General features: G+C 39.2%; 2 protein-coding genes across 6 annotated transcripts in view; both read left to right on the top strand.

Moving 5' to 3' along the window:
* Nucleotides 1-7,145: 7,145 nt before the first annotated feature.
* Nucleotides 7,146-20,096, top strand: LOC135548016 (out at first protein homolog). Its single transcript, XM_064977209.1, has 4 exons — nucleotides 7,146-7,752; nucleotides 13,186-13,320; nucleotides 16,955-17,135; nucleotides 17,342-20,096. Exons 1-4 carry the CDS (start codon nucleotides 7,522-7,524, stop codon nucleotides 17,608-17,610), a joined length of 816 nt encoding a protein of 271 aa, XP_064833281.1. The 5' UTR covers nucleotides 7,146-7,521; the 3' UTR covers nucleotides 17,611-20,096.
* Nucleotides 20,097-21,626: 1,530 nt separating this feature from the next.
* Nucleotides 21,627-25,807, top strand: part of LOC135548875 (POU domain, class 2, transcription factor 3L-like) — a 28,916-nt gene continuing 24,735 nt past the window's right edge. For 2 of the 5 annotated variants that reach the window (XM_064978928.1, XM_064978927.1), the window contains exons 1-2: nucleotides 21,627-21,792; nucleotides 22,163-22,219. In XM_064978928.1, the coding sequence (XP_064835000.1) occupies nucleotides 22,181-22,219 (39 nt within the window). In that variant the 5' untranslated portion in view covers nucleotides 21,627-21,792; nucleotides 22,163-22,180. Of the gene's footprint in view, nucleotides 21,793-22,146; nucleotides 22,220-25,807 lie in introns of all 5 variants that reach the window. The other 3 variants (XM_064978929.1, XM_064978926.1, XM_064978925.1) reach the window with 2 other exon arrangements.

The following is a 25,807-nucleotide window of genomic DNA, read 5'->3' as shown; positions in this document are numbered from 1 at the left end:
TACACAACACAACAAATATGTAATTGTGGTCCCTGGTATTTACAGAGACTAAGCACCCCTTATCCATAGCTCTGATTTACAGGCACTGGTCAATCACACAATAGGAGCCAACGGGGCCCTATACCCTGTCTCGTCAGTGGCCCCTTACACAGTTGTGCTGTAAACCACTCTGACGCCACACACCATCTATAAGCTCAATGAGGAAATACCATGGATTAGATAGATCTCAGTCTTTAAAAACAAGGCAATAATATACACATCCAAAAAGTGTACTGGTGCTGGGGTAAACCTGAGATCAAACTGCGTGCAGGCTTCTTTTTTCTCACAGACTGACAATTCTTGTAACATTTCATCATTATGAACAAAGTAAGGTACAGTATATACAGTACCAGTCCAAAGTTTGGACACATCTACACATTCAAGGGTTCTCTTTATTTGTTTTCTTTTCTTTATGTTAGAATAGCGACTGTGCAAAACTGTCATCAAGGCAAAGGGTGGCTACTTTGAAGAATTTTCAAATATATATTTTTATTTGTTTAAAACTTTTTTGGTTACTACATGATTCCATATGTGTTATTTCATAGTTTTGATTTATTCACTATTATTCTACAATGTAGAAATCTAGTACAACTCTAGAAAAACCCTTGAATGACTAGGTGTCTCCAAACATTTGCCTGGTACTGTATGTAGCATATATTGTCATGTGAATGCTGTATATATATGTATATATATATATATATATATATTTTTAAATTTATTGCACCTTTATTTGACTAGTCAGTAAAGAACAAATTGTTATTTACAATGACGGCCCACCAAAAGGCAAATGGCCTCCTGTGGGGACGGGGGCTGGGATTAAAAATGAAAATATTAAATAAATATATAGGACAAAACACACATGCCAAATGTTTTACCTTTTATTTATGTAGGCAAGTCAATTAAGAACAAATTATTTTTTACAATGACGGCCTACCCCGGCCAAACCTGGATGACGCTGGGCCAATGGTGCGCCACCCGATTGGCTTCCCAATCACAGGCAGATATGATACAGCCTGGATTCGAACCAGGGAATGTAGTGACACCTCTTGCAATGAGATGCAGTGGCTTAGAAAGCTGCAACACTCAGGAGCCCAGGAGAGAGATAAGAGAGACACCACAATGCTACATAAAGAGAGACCTACAGGAAGACAATAGCATAACATGGCAGCAACACATGACAACACAGTATGGTAGCAACACAACATGGTAGCAGCGCAAAACATGCTACAAACATTATTGGGCACAGACAACAGCACAAAGGTCAAGAAGGTAGAGACAACAATCACGTGAAGCAGCCACAACTGTCAAGAGTGTCCATGATTGAGTCTTTGAATGAAGAGGTTACGATAAAACTGTCCAGTTTGAGTGTTTGTTGCAGCTCGTTCCAGTCACAAGCTGCAGCAAACTGAAAAGACGAGCGACCCAGGAAATTGTGTGCTTTGGGGACCTTTAACAGAATGTGACTGTCAGAACGGGTGTTGTATGTGGAGGATGGGGGCTGCAGTAGATATCTCAGATAGGGGGAGAGAGGCCTAAGAGGGTTTAATATATACAATAGGACCATGTATGTAAAATGTATGTATATCTAACTCTAACAAAAAAGCTGTAAAAACAAAAACAGCTATTTTTGTCCTCCGAAGAGAGATGGGTTAATAATTATAAAAAAAACACATCATGTTCTTTTTGACCAGACAGTATCAGATAGATGGGCTACACATACAGAGACAGAGGGGCACTGTTTCACTCACTCGGATGCTTTCTCAGGTGAGGTATATTCAGCCTCTTGCGAATTGAAAGAAGATTATGAAACACAGAGACCAAATATATATATTTTTTTTCTTGGTCAATATTTTGGGTAAGTCTGGCTTCCCTTGGCATCCATGAATACATGCCACTAGTCGGGCCCCCCCCCAAATATATAAATGGAAAAATCACATTTACATACAGTGCCTTGCGAAAGTATTCGGCCCCTTGAACTTTGCGACCTTTTGCCACATTTCAGGCTTCAAACATAAAGATATAAAACTGTATTTTTTTGTGAAGAATCAACAAAATGTGGGACACAATCATGAAGTGGAACGACATTTATTGGATATTTCAAACTTTTTTAACAAATCAAAACCTGAAAAATTGGGCGTGCAAAATTATTCAGCCCCTTTACTTTCAGTGCAGCAAACTCTCTCCAGAAGTTCAGTGAGGATCTCTGAATGATCCAATGTTGACCTAAATGACTAATGATGATAAATACAATCCACCTGTGTGTAATCAAGGTCGCAAAGTTCAAGGGGGCCGAACACTTTTGCAAGGCACTGTAAGTATTCAGAACCTTTAGTCAGTACTGTGTTGGCAGCGATTACAGCCTCGAGTCTTATTGGGTATGACACTACAAGCTTGGCACACCTGTATTTGGGAGTTTCTCCCATTTTTTCTCTGCAGATCCTCTCAAGCTCTGTCAGGTTGGATGGGGAGCGTTGCTGCACAGCTATTTTCAGGTCTGTTCAGAGCTGTTCCATCGGATTCAAGTCTGGGATCTGGCTGGGCTTGTAACGCTGTAACGCTTGGCATTCAGGCCAAAGAGTTCAATCTTGGTTTCTTCAGACCAGAGAATCTTGTTTCTCATTGTCTGAGAGCCAAAAGTGTGCAAAGCTGTCATCAAAGCAAAGGGTGGCTACTTTGAAGAATATAAAATCGAAAATATATTTAGATTTGTTTAACACTTTTTTGGTTACTACGTGATTCCATATGTGTTATTTCATAGTTTTCATGTCTTCACTATTATTCGACAATGTAGAAAATAGTAACAAATAAAGAAAAACCCTGGAATGAGTAGGTGTGTCCAAACCTTTGAACTGTACATACATTAGATTTTACTCTGGTATGTAGTGTTTTCAATAATATGATTACTGATCATAAACTCCTTAATCCCACCCCTCAGCTACTCTCAGCACATCCCACCTATCACCGTAGACCACCTTCATTTGGTTTCCATGTGCTGTGATATTTTACATTTATGTTTAACCTTTTTAATCTAATTATATCCACAGATTGTCATAAAAAGATGAAAACCTTTCAAACCTATTATACTATTGTTGATAGATTGACTTTCCAAACCATCCAACACTGCTATTTGTAGGTTACATTTTAAATGAATGTTGATATTTTTTTTGCCATTCCTGAACCTGTACAAGAAACAAGCTACATAGGGGCTATACCGTAATAAATTATCTAATGATTCTGTCTCTTCGCAGGAAAATCTGCAGTTTAGATTGTTATATGTATATATATATATATATATATATATATATGTAGCATTCTGTTGGTGGAAAGAATTTTGTATAATAATTTAAATTGAAAAACTTGACGTGTTGTTTTTTTGTAACAGTTCTTATAGACTACATGACCTGCTCGTCGAACATCTCATTCCAACATCATGGGCATTAATATGGAGTTGGTCCCACTTTTGCTGCTATAACAGCCTCCACTCTTCTGGGAAGGCTTTCCACTACATGTTGGAACATTGCTGCGGGGACTTGCTTCCATTTAGCTCCAAGAGCATTAGTGAGGTTGGGCACTGATGTTGGGTGACAAGACATGGCTCGCAGTCAGCGTTCCAATTCATCCCAAAGGTGTTTGGTGGGGTTGAAGTCAGGGCTCTGTGCAGGCCAGTCAAGTTCTGCCACACCGATCTCGACAAACCATTTCTGTTTGGACCTCGTTTTGTGCACAGAGGCATTGTCATGATGAAACAGGAAAAGGCCTTCCCCAAACTGTTGTCACAAAGTTGGAAGCACAGAATTGTCTAGAATGTCATTCTGTGCTGTAGAGGGAATATTTCCCTTCACTGGAACTAAGGGGCCTAGCCAGAACCATGAAAAACAGCCCCAGATCATTATTCCTCCTCCATCAAACTATGCATTGGGGCAGGTAGCATTCTCCTAGCATCTGCCAAACCCAGATTTGTCCCTCAGACTGCCAGATGGTGAAGCGTGACTTGTCACTCCAGAGAACGTGTTTCCACTTTTCCAGCGTCCAATGGCGGTGAGCTTTACACCACTCCAGCAGACTCTTGGCATTGCGCATGGTGATCTTAGGTTTGTGTGCGGCTGCTTGGCCATGGAAATCCATTTCATGAAGCTCTCAACAAACAGTTATTGAGGCAAGTTGCTTCCAGAGGCAATTTGGAACTCGTCAGTGAGTGTTGAAACCGAGGATAGACGGATTTGACACTATTTTTACACGGTATGCGCTTCACTCGGTGGTCCCGTTCTGTGAGCTTTTGTGGCCTACCACTTCGAGGCCTTTCTTAATAATCTACTGGAGAACCAGTTTGGGTTTAAGTATAACGTATGTATGAGTGAAGCTCTTTAGTGGGCGGTTTAATGCTTTAATATTGAAACATTTCAGCCCCCAAACTCATATTCATTATATAAATAGGCACTTTTAATTTTGTCTTGCTTAGCATTCCAAATAAAGTGAAATATTATTTGCTCATACTGTGATTGGACCAAAGAGTTAATCAATGTGATTTTTCCATAAATAGACAGGTATTTACCACTACATGATTGCAGAATCTTGTCTATTTTGACCAACTTTCTATTGAAATTGGTTGTGGTAAGTGCATTTATATTTTTAGAGATATAAATACCAAGTATGTCTACTTCACCATCAGCCCATATTACGATTCAATACGTAATATGGTGCACTTCTCATAATTGTGTTTTAGTCCAGATAGGCTAGAAAAGTGATCTCGATCTTCAATGAGACCATGCAGGGATCCAGATTGCAGACTTAAGAAGAAACTTTAGTCATTGACACTTATGTTTAACCCCTGTATTTCTAACCCTTTGATGTTCCTGTTGGATCTCGTTTTAATATCTAGCATTTCAATGGCCATAATAACTAGATATGGAGACAACACACAGCCTTGTTTTACTCTGCTTGACAGGGCATTTCAATGGCCATAATAACTAGATATGGAGACAACACACAGCCTTGTTTTACTCTGCTTGGCAGGGCTTCCCTGATTACCTTCCCTATATATGTCACTCCCGTTGGTTCCTTCCCCAGGCGTCATTGTTTCTGTTTCATGTCTGTGTGCTGTTCGAGTTTCTTGTTTTGTACTATGTTTCTGTTTATTTATTAAAACACTCACTCCCTGAACTTGCTTCCCGACTCTCAGCGCACGTCGTTACCATTTAAGATCAAATTGTCATCCAATAAGCATTGATTACATTTCCAATACCCCCGTCCACGTGGAAATTCAGTAAGAGTTATATGGAGGCCAATTAGATGGTGGTCCAATCGCATGTGGTCTCCTATCAACACTTTGTTTAAAACTTTTGGTGCATCGAGAATGACACAACGAAGTAGTCAAGAGCTTGATTAAGCCTCCTCCATGTTCATCTCACGAGGTCAGTTTTTTTTTAGCCTCCATATTATCCATTAGTTCTAATGTATCCATGATATGTGTGATCTTAAGTGCATGAGGGTGATAGTGTGTTATGTGATTTCCTTTATGATCCATTGAGATACTTAAGACCGTATATAATCTCCCACCATAATGAAAAATGTATTTGTTACTCGTGAGCTCAATAGATTACTTTATATATATCCAAAGAAGTGTGGATCATCATTATTTGGACAATATAGATTTAATTAGCTAAATCAGTTTTTGGTCCAATAGCATATTTAAAATGATATATTTCTCCCTCCCAGTCCTTTTTCCACCTAACCTCATCTATAGTTGTAGAGTGAGTTCCCTGTAAACAACTATCTTTTAGCCATTTAAAAATGTATATTTTTTTATGATTACAATTATAACTATGAGTATGATATGTTGCCATCCATAGCATTGAATGCAAGGGAAGCCAGCGAGAATTTGGACTCCCTTGATCAAAAAATATATCAAAATAATAGCCAATGAGTGTTGAGCTGAACTGAGCAAGCTCAACTGTGAATGGTCCTGGCACACCAAAAAAAGTGTCAAGAGAAGCCAGTTTGGTTTCGGCTTCACACCAATCACATCACATCAAAAACCAAACATTATTATTTTTATAGTTACATCTAGTTGTGTTGTCCTCCAATGGCTAGCTAACTAAAATTGGCCATTTTCTAAATTAGCCATGGGTGGAGATAGGGATTTGGACTTGTGGTTTTACTTATTTCTCTGTACTGACCAATTATTATAATAGCAATTCTGATCCAACCACAAATTCATAAATTCCAGGCAATTCCGATCCAACCGTCAACATGACAGTCATAGATCATCGTTTTGTCAACATGAAAGAGAGGCGGATGACATTGGCATTTCTCTAAGGGTGAGTCAACATGTTTTCTACTTGCATGAACGCACACATACACAGATAAATTATAACCATGGACATCCACATCATATTTAGTTTTGATTGATTGAACTACATCATGTTTGGTATCTTTTAGTTGTAACTGTATTAGACAAAGCATACTGTAGGTGATTTGATTATGTTGAACTGGTGCTGGAAGAATCGAGACAGTTGCTGTTTTCTTTGCGACTTCAATAGTTGGTTAGTCGTCCGAACATTTTATAAACATTAACTTGCTTGACCATGTTTTAGGTCATCTAACTGTTTGTTGAACTAACAGGTTATAGATCAAACAAAGCAATTATCACAGCACATGTTGTAATATGGCAAAAATCACTGGCTTGGTGATTAAGTTGCTGTTAAATACCACTTATTAGAAGACATGTATTACCCAATCAATCTAATGTTGTTTTTGGGGGGACAGAGACAGGCGGATTTTAATTTGACCTATTCTTTGCTTGGCATGGGATCTATCTGTATGCCCTAGAAAAGTTTGGTCAAGCTCAATAATTACTTTCCCTAGGCGTAGGATAACAATTGGGCATTTAGGATAACAATTGGGCACATTGATGCATTTAAGTGTATTATTGCGCAAACTATTGAATCAATGGGGCAGGAGTTAATTTATTCTGCAACAGATGTCATTGGCGCCTCTTGGGAAGTATTGTTAGGGGAGTGATATTTCTTTAGGTTTGCGAGCCCGCAATTGTCCACAATAGGCCTACAGTGCAGTAGGTTCGTCAGAGGAAGTGACGGGAACGGGGTAGTAAACTCAAATGAGGACTTCCAATTTTTCATGAAGGCTGCCACAATTTAAGTCTGGTTAAAGTCGTCTGAACGAAGAGCGCAAATGTTACAGTAGCCTAATGATTGTGCGCAAGAACGTTATATTCACAGACGTCAGAAACGCTACAATGTACCAGAATATAGAATATACTCGGGCGACACAACGATCAATGCGGGATGGTAGCCACCAACATTTGCAGAGATTTCACAATCCTGAATTAAATCTGTGGATCATAGATTGAACTTTTATGCAGACTTTTCAGGACTTTTCGCTGATTTGGAAATATTTGCGACCGATTTCAAGATGATTTATAGCGAGGGTAGTAGACAGATTTTTAATAGTTAAAGTTATTCCATGAGTTTCAGAATGTATGCAAGTGAGATATCGCCACCAGTTCGGATTTCTCTGCTAGTGGTAACTCTTGTATCGCTTGGGATTTGTTCAGAACTAAAAGTACGAGTGCGTTTAAGTGATGGACTAATTGGGGAGGAGATTTTGGACGCCAACAGTGAGAATGATGACATTACAGTCGAGTTCAAGCAAGGAGATGGTACTCATATTACTGTGGTATTTGATTTCAAACGGGTGAGTTAAGTCAATATTCTTCAATGTAAATATTTACAACCGTTTTTAAAAACTTTGTAATATGCTGCATTATGTTACTACCAATATATATAAACACACATACACACACCATTAGGCTGTCTATTATATAGATATCCTGGACATTATATTGTAAAGGCCTATCCATTATCTATAGACCTACTGTATTTCTATTTAACTATATGCTGCTGTGTTGCCAAATAGACAAATCTTTTCATAACCCTTAAGAGAAAATATTGCAGTCAGAGTGCAGTATAACTGCAGTATGCTGTAAATACGGTGTCCAAAATAAGTTTTTTATTTTTTATTTTTACTGTAGTATAACTGCAGTTATTCTGCAATTACTGCTTCCAAAGTACCACAGCCGACTGAAATTACTGCCCTTTTGCAGCAATATTTTTTTGTAAGGGATGAAATACCAAAGACAAATGGTCCTCTTGGACTGACTTTTGGAATTATATCATATTTGTTATAGAATATGAACATAGGCCTATTTTTTTTTGTATTGTCCATTATTACAATCAATACAAGTGTTTGTTAATGAGGATTTGCTGTGAACTTCCCCTGATTGAGCAGGCATTTGATATTACCCTGGCTAATGAACTCCCTACAATGACCCAGGATATCCTGACATTACATTCAAAGTCTTATTGACTTGTAGAGCAATCAAGGAATCGTACAACTATTGTCCCCCAATAGCTTATCTGGTTACAGTTAACAGGCAGGGGAACGGGACATATTTTCTTCTGTCTTGTTCAAGTCAATTTGGACAGAAGCTTTCCCTCACTCCATGCGCGCGTGCTTCCAATCTACTCCTGTCGGCATTATGCAGATTTATGGAAAGTTGGAATTGTTCTGAAGGCCAGCTGCCAGAGTGGAGTTATTGTACAGCCAGGCGAGACATCTCATATTGTAGAGGAACCTGTTGAAAAGGTGCAATGAAAAAAATGAAGGGAATATTTGTCTTCCTATATGGTGTGTAAGTGGGGGAGCAGAAAGGGGACAGAGTCTAACTGGAGAATAACATCATTATTGTTTAAGAAGTAAATGGGCTGTGCAATATTCAGAGAATCCTGCATCAATGGCTGAGATTTCCAGATGCATTCTGGTATTATTTTTCAAGTCTTTTTGACAGCTTTGTTGTTTGTTTCTGGTTCCTCCCCTATTCCTGCCCTCCCTTTATATGTGAACAGATGAATCAACATTTTAGGCAACCACAAACTACTCTTGCCTTTCAGACCTTAATGTCAATACCATGACATTTCAAGCCATATTGCATTTTTCACCAGACAGGGAACAATCTGCCAAGCTGGAATGATGTTAAAGGTACCCAGGACTGTAGACCGTTGTATACATCCACTTTGAACACTTTTTTTCAGCATGATCTTAAGAAACCTCCGTTTTTAAAACCGGAAAATATCCCTCTGCCTCAAACCTAGTTGAGAAATGTAAATCTCCCTCATACCCCGCCATACATCTATCTCCTGTTGAATTTATCTCAATTCAACCATTGGTGCGATTCCCAAGCCATCTGTCATTTGTTTGGTCCCAGGTTGTGATGGCATGGGGATAAGATGAAGGAAGAGAGTCACCTCTCACTTCATCCCTATGGGAGCTGCAGTTTGACCTGTCATCGGAGGCTCTGTGGTGCGTTTCTTCTGTCTGTCAGTGAGAGGTATTTACCATGCCAACCCAGGCCCCATGAAGAACCAGGGCAGCAGCAAACCCATGCAGGTTATATCAGATTGTATGCATGATGAGCCAACTACGCATTCATCTCCGCACCCTCACCTCCAGCTATTAGCTGCCCCATGGAAGCTTGTTTTGTACAGGCTATGTTTTTACAGCATCAGTGCAGTTATTGGTAAAAATACAATCCTTTTGAGAAAGTAACATTTGACATTGTTTTTTTGTTCATGACGATTTTATCAGTGTTGGTGTGTTCAGTAAGCATTTTAATCAAGCTATGTTATAGGGTACTTTGTTCAAAGATTTATATAAAGACATTTGATGTTTTGTTCACAGAATGTGGTGATATTCTCAACGTGCGGCCTAATCCCTATTTAAATAGCTTTGTTTCTGTATCCTCTGTCGGTGTGAATCCCTCCTATCTTGTCGGGTCAATCCCCAAACCATGTCTCAATATAGCTTTCCTTGGACTCTAGTGATCATGCTAGTCATTAGACAATCACTTGTTGCCCATTGAGAGGTTAAGGGCCCACCACAGTGATTTCACAGTCTACGCAGACTGAGCTATGGAGCTCCATTTGCGTTGCATTCCAAAAATCCAGCCTCACAAAAGTACATATGCAAACTAACCTCGAGCAGATCCATTGCGGATCCGTTGCGTAGACTGTGTAGAGCCCTGTAGGTGGCCTGGAGTTCGACCATAAGAAACCTGCCTTGAATCGAGTTGTACACAGGCCCCTCCAGGAATGCTCCCATCCCCTCCCCCACTCTGTATACCCCATCCATCTGCTCCTCTGGATGTTCTACCGTCACAGTGGGGGAAACAAGAGTCCCCCATCCTTCTTCTTCTTCCTCAACCACTCCACAGTTTCCCTGACCTCATTATCGACATCTCCAACTTGAGGACCAGAGTGTTTGAATCATGGTACTTGTTTTACTCCGAGGGTGATCAACCCAATGGGATGGGTAAATGAAGGGAAGAAAAGGACTTGTTCCTTGTTCAGATAGCCTTGTCTTCCTTTGTGTACTCGGCCGACTGGGATGTTTACCTCTGCTTTGTGTTCTACTGGGAGTTTTAAGAATGAGTATGTTTACATGCACAATAATGATTAAATATTATATTCATATATTCAACTGATTATGACACTACTCTGAGTTTGGCATAATCCTAATTATGGTAAGGTCATAAGCGGAGTAACCATCAACAAATTGAAACACCAGTTTTGTTGTTGTTGTTGCTATCTTTTGAATTATTAGAAAATGTAACACCTTAATCGGAGTTAATGTGCAGTATATTTGATTTGCACATGTGCTTTCACGAGCCTCCCTCCTTGGTGCGAGTGAAGTGTGTTCGGAAATTATAGTAGACTATCTATCTTAGAAATAGTTTTCACATACAAACTGCATATGTCTGAACTCAGAATAAAATAAGCTTCCCAAAAATAATATGAACGCTTGTGATACAAGGATTGTTTTGATTGCTGATTCTTCTGCATTTTTCAAAGTCTTAATAAATCAAATTTTTTTGTCACATACACATGGTTAGCAGATGTTAAGGCGAGTGTCGCGAAATGCTTGTGCTTCTAGTTCCGAAAATGCAGTAATAACCAACGAGTAATCTAACTAACAATTCCAAAACTACTACCTTATAGGTACAGTGCCTTCAGAAAGTGTTTACACCCCTTAATTGATCCCACATTTTGCTGTGTCACTGCCTGAATTTAAAATATATTAAATGTATTCTTTATGGTCACCGGCCTACACATGAAATGGAGCATCATGTGTACGCCAGTGACCAAAACAACTCAATTGTATATATTTTAAATTCAGGCTGTCAAAGTGGAATTACATTTTTTACAAATTCATTAAAAATTAAAAGCTGAACTGTCTTGAGTCAATAAATATTCAAGCCTAAATAAGTTTGTGAGCAAAAATTTGCTTAACAATTCACATAGTAAGTTGCGTGGATTCACATTGTGTGCAATAATAGTGCTAATGTTATAGACACGTTTAATGGAACGTTGCAAGAACATTCATGTGTTCAGTTTTCTGAGGGCAAGAATGATTTTTGAATTACTACATCATCTCTGTACCCCACACATACAATTGTCTGTAAGGTCCCTCGGTCGAGCAGTGAATTTCATTTTTTATTTATTTCCAATGGTTCGCAAAGAATGAGACCTATTGGTAGCTTGATACATTTTCTTAAAAAGCAGGCATTGAATATACACCCAGTCACTACAAAGAAAGAGGCGTCCATCCAAACTCAGTTGCCGGAGAGGAAGGAACCTGCTCATTGATTTCACCTTGAGGTCAGTGGTGACTTTAAAACCCTTACAGAGTTTAATAGATAGGAGATAACTGAGGATGGATCAACAACATTTTAGTTCCTCCACAATACTAACATTATTGACAGAGTGAAAAGAAGGAGACCTGTACAGAATAAAATATTCCCAAACATGCATTATGTTGCCAATAAAGGTACTAAAGTAAAACTGCAAAAGAATTGGCAAAGAAATGTAGTTTATGTCCTGAATACAAAGCATTATGTTTGGGGCAAATCTAATAACAATATCACTGACTACCACTCTTCACATTTTCAAGCATGGTGGTGGCTGCATCATGTTATGGGTATGCTTGTCATCAGCAAGGACTATGGGGTTCTTTTTATGAGAAAAAATAAATAGAATAGAGCTAAGCACAGGCAAAATCTTAGAGGAAAACCTTGTTCAAACTACTTTCAACAGACACTGAAAGAGTAAATTAACCTTTCAGGTGGAGAATAACCTAAAACTCAAGGCCAAATATACACTGGAGTTACTTACCAAGATGACATTGAATGCTCCTGAGTGGCATAGTTACAATTTTGACTTAAAAATCGATGGCAAGACTTGGAAATGGCTGTCTAGCAATGATCAACAACCAACTTGATTAATTTTAAAAGTAATGATGCGCAAATATTGTACAATCCAGGGGTGCAAAGCTATTAGAGACTTACCCAGAAAGACTCACAGCTGTAATCGCTGCCAAAGGTGATTCTAGCATGTATTTACTCAGGGCTTGAATACTTATCCAATCACGATACATTCGATTTTTTACATTTTTTAAAATTTATTTATTACAAATGTTTGATTTTTTTCTCCCTCTTTGACATTTAAAGAGTATTTTGTGTAGAAATTTGACCAAAAATGACAATCACATCCATTTAAATGTTACTTTGTAACACAACAAATGTGGACAAAGTAAAGGGTTGAGAATAATTTCTGAAGGCTCTGTAGCCTGATTATCAGATATGTACATGTTAACCACATTATTTTGGGATAGCCAAAATTAAGTCAGTGTAGCATTGTGACAGATGTGGGTATAGGGTTGGATTCAGGTCTCATGTTTCTAGGTCAGGTCAGCCCTCATAACAGACATGACACTTGATATAGTAGTTACTTATTTATGGATTATCCTTATGCCAAACGCATAGTGGAGTTTTGGCAGCACTTTTACATGAAGGTTCCCTTATGCTATGCAGTATGTATGTAGTTTCTTTCGACACCTAGTAGACTCCATGCCCTGATGAATTGAGTCTGTTCTGAGGGCAAAATGGGGGGAGCAACTCAATATTAGGAAGGTCTTCTTAATGTTTTGTACACTCAGTGTATAGTGTATCACTAATATGTGAATTTATATCCTGTTTATATTTCCTATTTCTCTCCTCTCTCTCTTTTTTTTCAGGATGTGAGGATCGTCCGAGCTCTGATCCTGGGGGAGCCAGAGCGAGGCCAGAACCAATACCAGGTGCTGTGCTTTGTCTCGCGCCTCGATCACCACGAGATCATCCCCACTGAGTCCATGGCTCGCCTCAGACAGGTGAGCTGCTGTAACAAACCACCACTGTCCCTCATAATCTGGGCCATCATTCCCATATAGGGCATAGGGAGAGGTAACTAGGGACAGGTTTTGGATGTGGAGGTATGGTACCAATTGTGTTATTATAAGAGATGGGTCTTTACATGAAAGAGTGCATTTTTCCATCCCTTTTGATATTTTAAGTATACATTTTGCACTAATATTTCATTTTAAAAGCTTTTTATATTAAATTAACTACCCTTTAATATAGACCACATGGATATTAAAAATAGATTTATTGAATTATCCATAAAGACTTGCAAAAGTGCCAGATTTTCACTGTGACTTCTAGGAAGCCTTAACCCCAACATTTCAAGTTTTCACCATCATGGTAAAGCCCTAGTTATTTTGTTGCTTTGAGGAAGTCAATTTTGAAGTCAAGTTGACAAGGTAAAAATCTGTCGTCGTTCTGCCCCTGAGCAAGGCAGTTCACCCACTGTTCCCCGGGCGCCGAAGACGTGGATGTTGATTACGGCAGCCCCCTGCACCTCTCTGATTCAGAGGGGTTGGGTTAAATGCGTAAGACATTTCAGTTGAAGTTGTACATCTGACTAGGTGTCCCCCCTTTCCCTTTCCTTTCCCTCATTAAGATCAACTGTTACCGAACTGTCTTTTCAATATGGTGAAACTATTTTTTTTTTTACATTGAACATATCATAGTTTAAAAGCAGGTGAGCTGGTACTATACTTTTTGGAAATTTTCTGTTTTGTGTTGGAAAACTGAATGGGTTGAGCGTAACATGTCAACCCTTTTACCCCTAGATAGACAGGCTAGAAATGTTTCAATTTAAATGAATTTAATTTAATTGCCAATTCGTATTGCACACAACAATCTTCCATTCCCCCTGTCACAAAGGGATTTATTGTCAACCCTATTACACAGTCAACCATGTTACTTTACCATTTCAATTTGTCTGATGTTGGGGGATTGTGGAGGTCAGGTCATCTGATGCAGCACTCCACCATTCTCCTTCTTGGTAAAATAGCCCTTACACAGCCTGGAGGTGTGTTGTGTCATTGTCCTGATCAAAACAATTTATAGTTCCACTAAGCCCAAACCAGATGGGATGGCGTATCACTGCAGAATGCTGTGATAGCCATGCTGGTTAAGTGTGCCTAGAATTCTAAATAAATCACAGAGTGTCACTAGTAAAGCACCCCCACACCATCACACCTCTTCCTCAATGCTTCATTGTGGGAAATACACAGAGATCATCCGTTCACCCACACCTCAAAAAGACACGGCGGTTGGAACCAAAAATCTCCCATTTGGACTCCAGACCTTAGGACACATTTCCACCGGTCTAATGTCCATTGCAAGTGTTTATTGGCCCAAGCAAGCCTCTTATTATTATTTTTGTCCTTTAGTAGTGTTTTCTTTACAGCAATTCGACCATGAAGGCCTGATTCACACAGTCTCCTCTGAACAGTTGATGTTGAGATGTGTCTGTTACTTAAACTCTGCGAAGCATTTATTTGGGCTGTAATTTCTGAGGCTGGTAAATCCAACGAACGTATCCTCTGCAGTAGAGGTAACTCTGGGTCTTCCATTCCTGTGGTAGTCCTCATGAGAGCCAGTTTCATCATAGGGCTTGATGGTTTTTGCAACTGCACTTGAAAAAACGTTCAAAGTTCTTGAAATTTTCCGGATTGACTGACCTTCGTGTCTTAATAGTAATGATGGACTGTTGTTTCTCTTTGTTATTTGAGCTGTTCTTGCCATAATATGGACTTGGTCTTTTACCAAATAGGGCTATCTTCTCTATAATGCGCTTTGGTAGATTGGTCATAGATAGTAGGCCGGGTTGCCCAGCAGGGATCTCTTGTCCTGTGAAGAATGTCGCTGGTGGTAAACTGGATACATGGTATTACCGTCGTCGTGTGGTAGAACAAATACTCTGTCCATCCTCTCCTAGCCCACGTCTACAGTTGCTGCGCTAACGCAACGGCTTGGAGGTATCACTTCTTTAGTGAATAAGAGTTCGAAGTTCATACCATGTTGCCATACTTTTAAGCTCATGCTATATTCTGGCTGTCAAAATTCATCCATTCGGTGTGTTGACCGTCATCTTCACATTGAAATTCGATGCTAATTTCATTAGGTTCCTGCTGAGGTTGGCTTAGTTCTGTAGGTCCTCACGTCCTTGGAACAGGACGTTACATTTTTGTAAAGGGTTGGGAGAGAGGGCCGTGTTTCATCGTTTACAACCATTGTCTGTTCACATGGGTGGGGCCTCTGAGTTGAGTGTAGTTTACTCATGAAAACCAATTCTCTCATTTAGAAGCTAAAATTACATTTAATCTTTTCATATTTAAACATTTAAATCACTCAACAATTCCATGTGAATCTGAACTAGAATGTGTAGACTTTCCAAGATAGTTTTTTTGTTGTTGTTGAATTTTACCCCCTTTTCTCCCCAATTTCGTGGTATCCAATTGTTTTAGTAGCTACTATCTTGTCTCATCGCTACAACTCCCGTACGGGCTCGGGAGAGACGAAGGCTGAAAGGCATGTGTCCTCCGATACACAACCCAACCAAGCCACACTGCTTCTTAACACAGCGCGCATCCAACTCGGAAGCCAGCCGCACCAATGTGTCGGAGGAAACACCGTGCACCTGGCAACCTTGGTTAGCGCGCACTGCACCCGGCCTGCCACAGGAGTCGCTGGTGCGCGATGAGACAAGGACATCCCTACCGCCCAAGCCCTCCCTAACCCGGACGACGCTGGGCCAATTGTGCGTCGCCCCACGGACCTCCCAGGCGCGGCTGGTTACGACAGAGCCTGGTCGCGAACCCAGAGTCTCTGATGGCACAGCTGGCGCTGCAGTACAGCGCCCTTAACCACTGCGCCACCCGGGAGGCCCAAGATACAGTTTATGTCGTCCTATCATCAGTAATAATGTCTCAGATGTGAACTGATCTGACATCATATTCAGTAAGTACCAACACATATTTTCAACTGGTTGGATTACCGAAATAGGGTTCCGTTACCAGACTCTCTATGTTAACAAAGGATTTTCAATAGTCACATCGGTAGAGTAGAGAGAGTAAAGAGGGAAAAGGTGTTTATCAACGTCCCCCAACAGGTCAACTACATGATTGCATATGTGTTATTTCATATTTTTGATGTCTTCACTATTATTCTACAATGTAGAAAATAGTACAATATAGAAAAACCATTGAATGAGTAAGTGTTTTATAATTTTGACTGGTAGTGGAGTATTTTTTTAAAATTTAACCTCTTCCCACATACGTATTTCTATGAAGCTGACGACAGAACTTTGTTTTTAAACTTCTCAAAAGGCACCGGATTGGTGGAACGACCCATTTTGTGTTATAATAACATATTATAGGGCTGGTTTCCCAGACACAGAATAAGCCTCGTCCTGGACTTTCAATACAGTATCTTCATCACTAGCCCATAATGTAAAAATGATGCACAAAGTTATCTAACTTACCACCAAACTGTTAATCCTCACACAAAGTAGTGGAGCTTAATTCTATTGCTAAATTTATTCTGCCAGCAATACTTGTCCTTTTTTGAACTTCCTCGCATTTTAAAATATAGCTGTTCTGTGATGGGATTCTACAGAAGAACCCCCACTTGGTCCGCACGGCAGAGGAGAAGCGTGGGGTGGAACACCTCCACATGGACATGGTGGTGAACGTTAGTCGTGCAGGGCACCTCAACACACTCATCCACAACGTGTGTAAGGAGGCCCATGAGGGGTTTTATACCCGGACAGCTGACACCAAGCATTGGCTGGATAAAGGTGAGTTTGGCTTCCATTCAGATGCTCTGTTAGTGTTGTTTGGGTGTTTTAAAGGAACGTTTTCATTCTGTCTATCCTAGCTTTTTTCCCCCATATTGTTGCCTAAGTGTCCCTAAGCTTTTGGATGTTTATCTGCACAGCTATGAAGTTCATTCCCATGCATTTTAACAGACATTCTTTGATCGAAAGTCAAAATGTCTCTACAGGAATAGAGTTTGAGCCCCTGCCCCAGACAGTGGACGTCTCTGGTCTGCAGCGATGCCCCTCCACTCTGGACCTGTGGCAGCCATGCTTCTGCAGCTATCACCTACGTCTGGAGTGGCTCCCCTGCCTGCTCAAATACTGCCGCAGCCACCGGGGTGCGGCTGGAAGGACCAACCCGTACAAGTGTGGCATCAGGAGCTGCAGCAAGGGCTACCGCTTTGACTACTACGTCCCCCATAAACAGCTCTGCCCATGGGATGAGGAGACCTAAAGCAGCTGGTTTTGCCCTTAGTTCTTTCCTCATCTGGACTGAGCATGGCAGGGGATTGGCAAGAGGCCTTGAAGTGTATACAGAGTATACCAAACATTAGGAACACCTTCCTAATATTGAGTTTTTCCCTCCGAAAAGCCTCAATTCATCAGGGCATAGACTCCGCAAGGGGCCGAAATGTTGACTCCAATGCTTCCCACAGTTGGCTGGATGTCTTTTCGGTGGTGGATCATTCCTGATACTCACAGGAAGCTGTTGAGCGTGAAAAACCCAGCAGCATTGCAGCTCTTGACACAAACCGGTGTGCATGGCACCTACTACCATACCCTGTTCAAAGGCACTTAAATCTTGTGTTTTGCCCATTCACCCTGTGAATGGCACACAATTCTCTCAAGGCTTAAAAATCCTTCTTTAACCTGTCTCCTCCCCTTCATCTCCACTGATTGAAGTGGATTTAACATCAATAAGGGATCATAGCTTTCACCTGGATTCACCTGGTCAGTCTGTGTCATGGAAAGATCAGGTGTTCTTAATGTTTTGTACACTTGGACTTACACTAACATATTTTCAGACAGAAGAGTGTCTCTGACTTACCACCAAGGTATTTGGATTCAACCAGACAGTAGCATATCTATTGTAACCATGTGCTTTTAATGTTGGATGTTTCCTACAGTGGTGTGTTGAGTCCATATATAATAATACTTTTCCTAGGCATGCAAGTGTCTGTATTAGGGCAGCTGGACAGGAGCCTAATGGGGGAAAATCGACAATGTGAAAATTGTAATATCGCCCAACCTAGATGGAATTGCCCATGCTACTATGGATGAATGTTTTGATTTGATGCCATCAGTCAAAGTGCTGTTCAGTGCTCCGTTGGGGTAAAATTGGATGGTGGATCTGCTCAAGAGAAAACATTCATCCATGGTAGTGAATGAATCACTTAACTGATGTAGTTTTTATTGACTTAATGCAAAATAAAGACATTTATTTACATTCTGTTAAAAGAACTAGGGTATTGAAACAGTACAGTCTGTAACCAATATCCACACTCTTACCTTGAACTATAGGGACAAATTGTTTTTGGCTCGCTGGAAGGGTTTTGTCATTGCTGTCAAATGCATCAGCGTGTAGCATCATATGCAGAAACTGACTTAAGTCATGTTTATACTATAGGTATACAGAAGTGATAACTGTGAGTATTGTGCTGTCATATTCATGGTGGTATGAGATATTCATCAGGCAACTCATATCTGGGAACTTCTCTGTTCTACTTTTAGTCAATACTTTTTTTTACCTCTTTGATCAACAATATATTTTCAGATTTACTATCTTGTTGTGATAAACCCGAAGACACAAATTAGTGGACTGAGAAGTTTATGTAGTCTCAACGTTTCAAACGTAATGTGCAAAGTGCCAGTGATTAAGCTTGTACTGGAGATTGCTGTTCTGCGTGTCATTGGGACATTATGATAATGGCACATGTGTCTCTCTGAGGGAAGAACTGTTACAAACAAAAGTGATTTTTCAAAAATGGACCTAAAGCTTACGTCCAGGAACAAAACATAAACCTTTATTTTTTAAATCTATAAATTATTGGTTGATGGTAAATGCCTTAACTTGTCACTGTGTTGTTTGATTTGAAAGTAATTCTATGGTTTAAAATGTTTTATGTAAAAAACATCTGCAGTTGAAGTTCAAAAATGTTTCCTAAAGGTGTCTAACTTTGACAAATTAAAATCCTTATTAGTCTTTATACTAGGCCTAATGCTTCTTCTGTTGGGTGTCATATTTGCAAAGCTGGATTTGTGGGCATATTAATATCATAATGCACAATCTAGACATCTAAAACCCCAAGAATAGTGTCCTCCATCATTATTAAATGGAATAAGTTTAGAACCACCAAGACTCTTCCTAGAGCTGGCTGCCCGGGCAAACTGAGCAATCGGGGGAGAAGGGAGGTGACCAAGAACCCGATAGTCACTCTGACAGAGCTCTGGAGGTCCTCTGGAGATGTGAGAACCCTCCAGAAGGAGAACCATCACTACAGCACTCTACCAATCAGGCCTTTATGGTAGAGGGCCCAGACAGAAGCCACTCCTCGGTAAAAAGAAAGTGACAGCCCACTTGGAGTGTTACCAAAAGGCACCTAAAGACATTCAGGGACAAGTCAGGGACAAGTCAGGGACAAGTCTCCGAGTGTCCTTGAGAGGCCCAGCCAGAGCCCAGACTTGAACCCAATCGAACATCTCTGGAGAGCCCTGAAACTAGCTGTGCAGAGACACTCCCCATCCAACCTGACAGAACTTGAGAGGATCTGAAGAGAAGAATGGGAGAAACTCCCCAAATACCAGTGTGCCAAGTTTGTAGTGTCATAGCCAAGAAGACTCGATACTGTAATTGCTGCCATAGGTGCTTCAACAAAGTTCTGAGTAAAAGGTTTCAATACTTACAGTATGTAAATGTGATATTTCTGTTTTTTATTTTTAATAAATTAGCAAACATTTCTAAAAACCTGTGTTTGCTTTGTCATTATGGGGGTATTCCGTGTAGACTGAGGAGGGAAAAACAATTTAATACATTTTAGAATAAGGTTGTAACGTAACAAAATGAGGAACAAGTCAAAGGGTCTGAATCCTTTCCGAAGCCACCATATACATAATGCACACATATCCATTGTGGAGTTTGACTGCCCTCTGGTGATGACTGGACTGAAGGTTGCCTGGCAAAATACATTTAGGAGACTTGACAGCTTTATGATAGGCTTAGCTGTTATACTGCATCAAACAAACCTTTAATATCCAGCAGTCTTGATTAAAGCACCATCTGACCAGATTTGCCTATAACCACATTTTGATCCACGTATAGAAAAACTACATGATCTGCAAAGTGAATGACTATTGATTCATTAATTCATCAATATCCATAAAAACATAGTCTAACTGATTTGTAACCTAATTTGGTGTGGCAGATTATGACGTTTCATGAAACGAGGCAACAATTGAATGAATGACATATGCGTAGTGTTCCAAAACCGATCAGTTTAACCTACTGCTATCGCTACACTCGCTTGGTCTGTGGGTCCTAGGTCTCTAACCTGTCAGAATGTGTGCATTAATTGGATAACTGTTGAATGCATGTGTCTAGGAGACGACAAGCTTACATGGGTCCGAGGTTGAGCGCTGTTCCAGATTTCCTTATGGTGTATGTGTGTGCACGCACATGTGCGGATTTGTCTTTCTGTAGGAGCAATGTGTGAAGGAGCGTGCGTATCCAATGGCACGAAAGACCGTTGAAGATGCTGTTTCAACAAGCCAACCAAAGAGAGGAGCAAGGTAGCTGCTTACTCTGCCACCAGGGCCCTTCTCCCACTGGACATCAATATTCTCTTTATCTGTTTTAAGACTGACCAAAATTTTTTGCATGAAGGTCTTCGTGTGTCCCTGGTTTTCTTCATGTCATTCAGGCAGACAGACCTGTGGTTGTGGCATCCTCTCAAAACATACTTGCACAATGTTGTCTTGTAGTGAAAAGAAGCAGATGATGCACTTCAAACCAAACATGTCATAGCGTTTTTATACAGTTATAACATGTTATAAATGCTAATGAACTGTAATGCTTACAATGCCTGTAAGTGCACATGTTTATAAATGTTTACAAATAACGAAATTGACATGTATTGATAATTAAATACAGCTTATTCATGAAATGTATTAAAAAGTGTTACCCAGATTTTGGCAGTCTGCTCATTTTTTCTGCCCATTGGTAGATTTCAATCTCGTTCCATAGTGACAAATAACTATAATTCTCTCACGAATTTGCCCTGCTTTGATGCTAAGTTATGCCATTGCGATATGCTGTCCTTCCCTTTATCCTTCCCTTTATATAAACACATACACTGAAGAGCAACTTTCCTAAGTTCGCAGACAACCCATTGTTGTTTTATGCAAAAGAACTGAGACTGGATAGGACACACAGAGAGAGTAATTTGCATAAGTCTATCTGCCTGTGTGGGATACTAAAAAAAGGTCAATGTTCCTCCACTATCCCACTTAGGTAAATGCAGATGAGCACGAGTTGGTTTGTGAAATCTCTATCCCAATACCAGCATGTTTTTAGAGAAAAAAAAGGACATATTCACATAGTGCTATCTAAACCAGTGAGTGGAACAATTCTTCAATCCAGGTAATTATTATTATTATTTTTTTATTTTATTTAAAATGAATAAATTACCTGTTCAAGTTTTACATACTTATATTCAATGTAATAAAAAGCAACAACAAAAAATAGCCATTTCAACAAACTTTGTGAGTGTCTCTTGACTTGATTCATCTGGTTTTGACTGAGTTCAGATAGAGAGGAGAGCTGGAGTAACTGAATGGGGATACCCTCCAACTTATGAATATTATATAACAGCAATCACATGTCGGAGAAAATTTGAAAGTAAACTGCATTATAATAACCTCAATTTGAGTTTACTGGTAGAGCTGTGTGCTGCACCGTCCCGGTGAAGTTACAATCCTTTAGGAAAATCAGCAGTATTTATCTTTTACAGATATTAAGATGAGCACAGATGGTGTGGAACACTCAGAGGCCCACCATGAACAAGCAGGTAAGGATGTTTCACTTGATTTTCAATGTTTATTTTCAATTTGTGTGTTTGTCGCTAACTCTTGTCAGGTGTATCTGAACAAATTGTGATGTAAACTTTTGTCCTCCATTGCACCTGCTAAACATTGTTCTTGGTGATGGTGGTGTTTAAAACAAAATAGCCTTACAGAATTTTCCTTTAAATTTCTGCTTATTCGTATGTTGCGACTGTTCTCATGGATTTTGGATGCGTGGGTATGTGGCGCTTCCATGCAGAGCATGAACATTTTACATTGCTATGGTTATTTTAATCCTAAAAGTGTATTTCTGAAGTAGTTATGGTGTGTCTGCACATTTGTTTTGTAGCTTTAAGCTATATTTTCCACAAACTCTCTTGTATTTATCAGCATTTCTTCTACAATCCTTTACTGATAAGTGGGGCGTTAGGGTGTATTGATTACCACAGTGTGAATAATGAATTATTATTTCTCTGTATCATTTCTCTGGTTGAAAGAACCTTATCAACAGCAAACATCTCCCTCAATAACACTTTACTATGAACAAGTGTTTCTAAAATAGGATGTGTTGATTCTGTCCGTTGGAGGCTCTACCAGGATGTGCTGTCTGTACCTCAAGCTGTTTGCAGAGAAGCTGCCACATCCCCAGGCTATTAGGTGACATGGAAGAGGTGGTGAAACACGGAACAAACTCAATGAAAATGTGGAACTTGGATTCAGTATGGAAGTGAATTCATTGTTTTAAAGTTATGGACATAATCTTACAAAAATCGGTTTTTAATCCGTTTCCATCATGATGTTGCCCCAGCTTCATTCATATTATTCAAACAAATCAATGTAATACAATTGGGTTCATTTGAATACACTCGGAGTAGAAACATTGGCGAATGTGTTGAGAGAACTCAGGAATGAATGTCAGTTGAACTTTCCTGCTCCAAGGTTGAGAAACCTTGAAATATGAGTGCAACAGTAGCTGGTTGCATTAACCTTTCAAGTTGAATCAACTTCACCTCATAGGATCACATCAGGATCACACCAGCTATGAATTTCATGTAATCTAACACTAATAGCCACAACGCTACGCAAGTCCATCAGTTAAGAGAAGAAAATATCACTATCGTTTTGCCCTGAGAGCAATGTTATCATGAATCCCTTCCCACAGCTTACAGTTCATTGTTTTGTTGTATTTTTCAACACAAATGAACCAAAATGAATCAAACAACATAACTCCCTAATTCTTGTTTTTTTCAATGAAAGGTCTGTATGAAATAAGATTAATAATAAGAATAATAAGATTGTTCTCTGTGTGTTAATTGAGAGGATATCCCCTCAGCAAATACATGAATAGTATTTGTATAATATACTAGAATACATATACATTAATAGTATTTGTATAATATACTAGAATACATATACATTAATAGTATTTGTATAATATACTAGAATACATATACATGAATAGTATTTGTATAATATACTAGAATACATATACATGAATAGTATTTGTATAATATACTAGAATACATATACATGAATAGTATTTGTATAATATACTAGAATACATATACATGAATAGTATTTGTATAATATACTAGAATACATATACATGAATAGTATTTGTATAATATACTAGAATACATATACATGAATAGTATTTGTATAATATACTAGAATACATATACATGAATAGTATTTGTATAATATACTAGAATACATATACATGAATAGTATTTGTATAATATACTAGAATACATATACATGAATAGTATTTGTATAATATACTAGAATACATATACATGAATAGTATTTGTATAATATACTAGAATACATATTCATGAATAGTATTTGTATAATATACTAGAATACATATACATGAATAGTATTTGTATAATATACTAGAATACATATACATGAATAGTATTTTTATAATATACTAGAATACATATACATGAATAGTATTTGTATAATATACTAGAATACATATACATGAATAGTATTTGTATAATATACTAGAATACATATACATGAATAGTATTTGTATAATATACTAGAATACATATTCATGAATAGTATTTGTATAATATACTAGAATACATATACATGAATAGTATTTGTATAATATACTAGAATACATATACATGAATAGTATTTGTATAATATACTAGAATACATATACATGAATAGTATTTTTATAATATACTAGAATACATATACATGAATAGTATTTGTATAATATACTAGAATACATATACATGAATAGTATTTGTATAATATACTAGAATACATATACATGAATAGTATTTGTATAATATACTAGAATACATATACATGAATAGTATTTGTATAATATACTAGAATACATATTCATGAATAGTATTTGTATAATATACTAGAGCATGGAGACCTTTTATCGGTTTCAAGTTTTAATGTCACATACACACGTACAGTAAAATGCCTTTCTTGCAAGCGCTAAACCCAACAATGTAGTGATCAATAACCTTTTCCACATTTCATTATGTTGCAGCCTTATTCTAAAATATATATTTTTTGTCCCCTCATCAATCTTCACACAATACCCCATAATGACAAATGTTTGCTAATCTATAAAACATTTAAAAACTGAAATATGACATTTACGTAAGTGTTCAGACCCTTTACTCAGTACTTTGCTGAAGCACCTTTGGCAGAGATTACAGCCTCGAGTCTTCTTGGGTATGATGCTACAAGTTTGGCACACCTGTATTTGGGGAGTATCTCCCATTCTTCTCTGCAGATCCTCTCAAGCTCTGTCAGGTTGGATGGGGAGCGTCGCTGCACAGCTATTTTCAGGTCTCTCCAGAGATGTTCGATCGGGTCAAGTCCGGGTTCTGGCTGGGCCACTCAAGCACATTCAGAGACTTGTCCCGAAGCCACTCCTGTGTTGTCTTGGCTGTGCGCTTAGGGTGGTTGTCCTGTTGGAAGGTGAACCTTCACCCCAGTCTGAGGTCCTGAGTGCTTTGGAGCAGGTTTTCATCAAGGAGCTCTCTGTACTATGCTCCATTCATCTTTCCCTCGAACCTGACAAGTCTCCCAGTCCCTGCCACTGAAAAACATTTCCACAGCATGATGATGCCACCACCATGCTTCACCGTAGGGATGGTACCAGTTTTCCAACAGATGTGGCGGTTGGTTTCATCAGACCAGAGAATCTTGTTTCTCATGGTCTGAGCCCTTTAGGTGCCTTTTACTGAGGAGTGGCTTCTGTCTGGCCACTCTGCTATAAAGGCCTGATTGGTGGAGTGCTGCAGAGATGGTTGTCGTTCTGGTAACTTCTCCTATCTCCACAGAGGAACTCTGGAGCTCTGTCTTAGTGACCATCAGGTTCCTGACCAAGGCCCTTCTTACCCGATTGCTCACTTTGCCCGGGCAGCCAGCTCTAGGAAGAGTCTTGGTGGTTCCAAACTTACTCCATTTAAGAATGATGGAGGCCACTGTGTTCTTGGGGACCTTCAATGCTGCACCCTTCCCCAGATCTGTGCCTCGACACAATACTGTCTCGGAGCTCTACGAACAATTCCTTCAACCTAATGGCTTGGTTTTTGCTCTGACATGCA

Source organism: Oncorhynchus masou, chromosome 11, assembly GCF_036934945.1.
Source record: "Oncorhynchus masou masou isolate Uvic2021 chromosome 11, UVic_Omas_1.1, whole genome shotgun sequence".
NCBI lineage: Eukaryota > Metazoa > Chordata > Actinopteri > Salmoniformes > Salmonidae > Oncorhynchus > Oncorhynchus masou.
The sequence above is the reverse complement of the archived record's forward strand: the minus strand, read 5'-3'. Positions and strand labels throughout refer to the sequence as shown.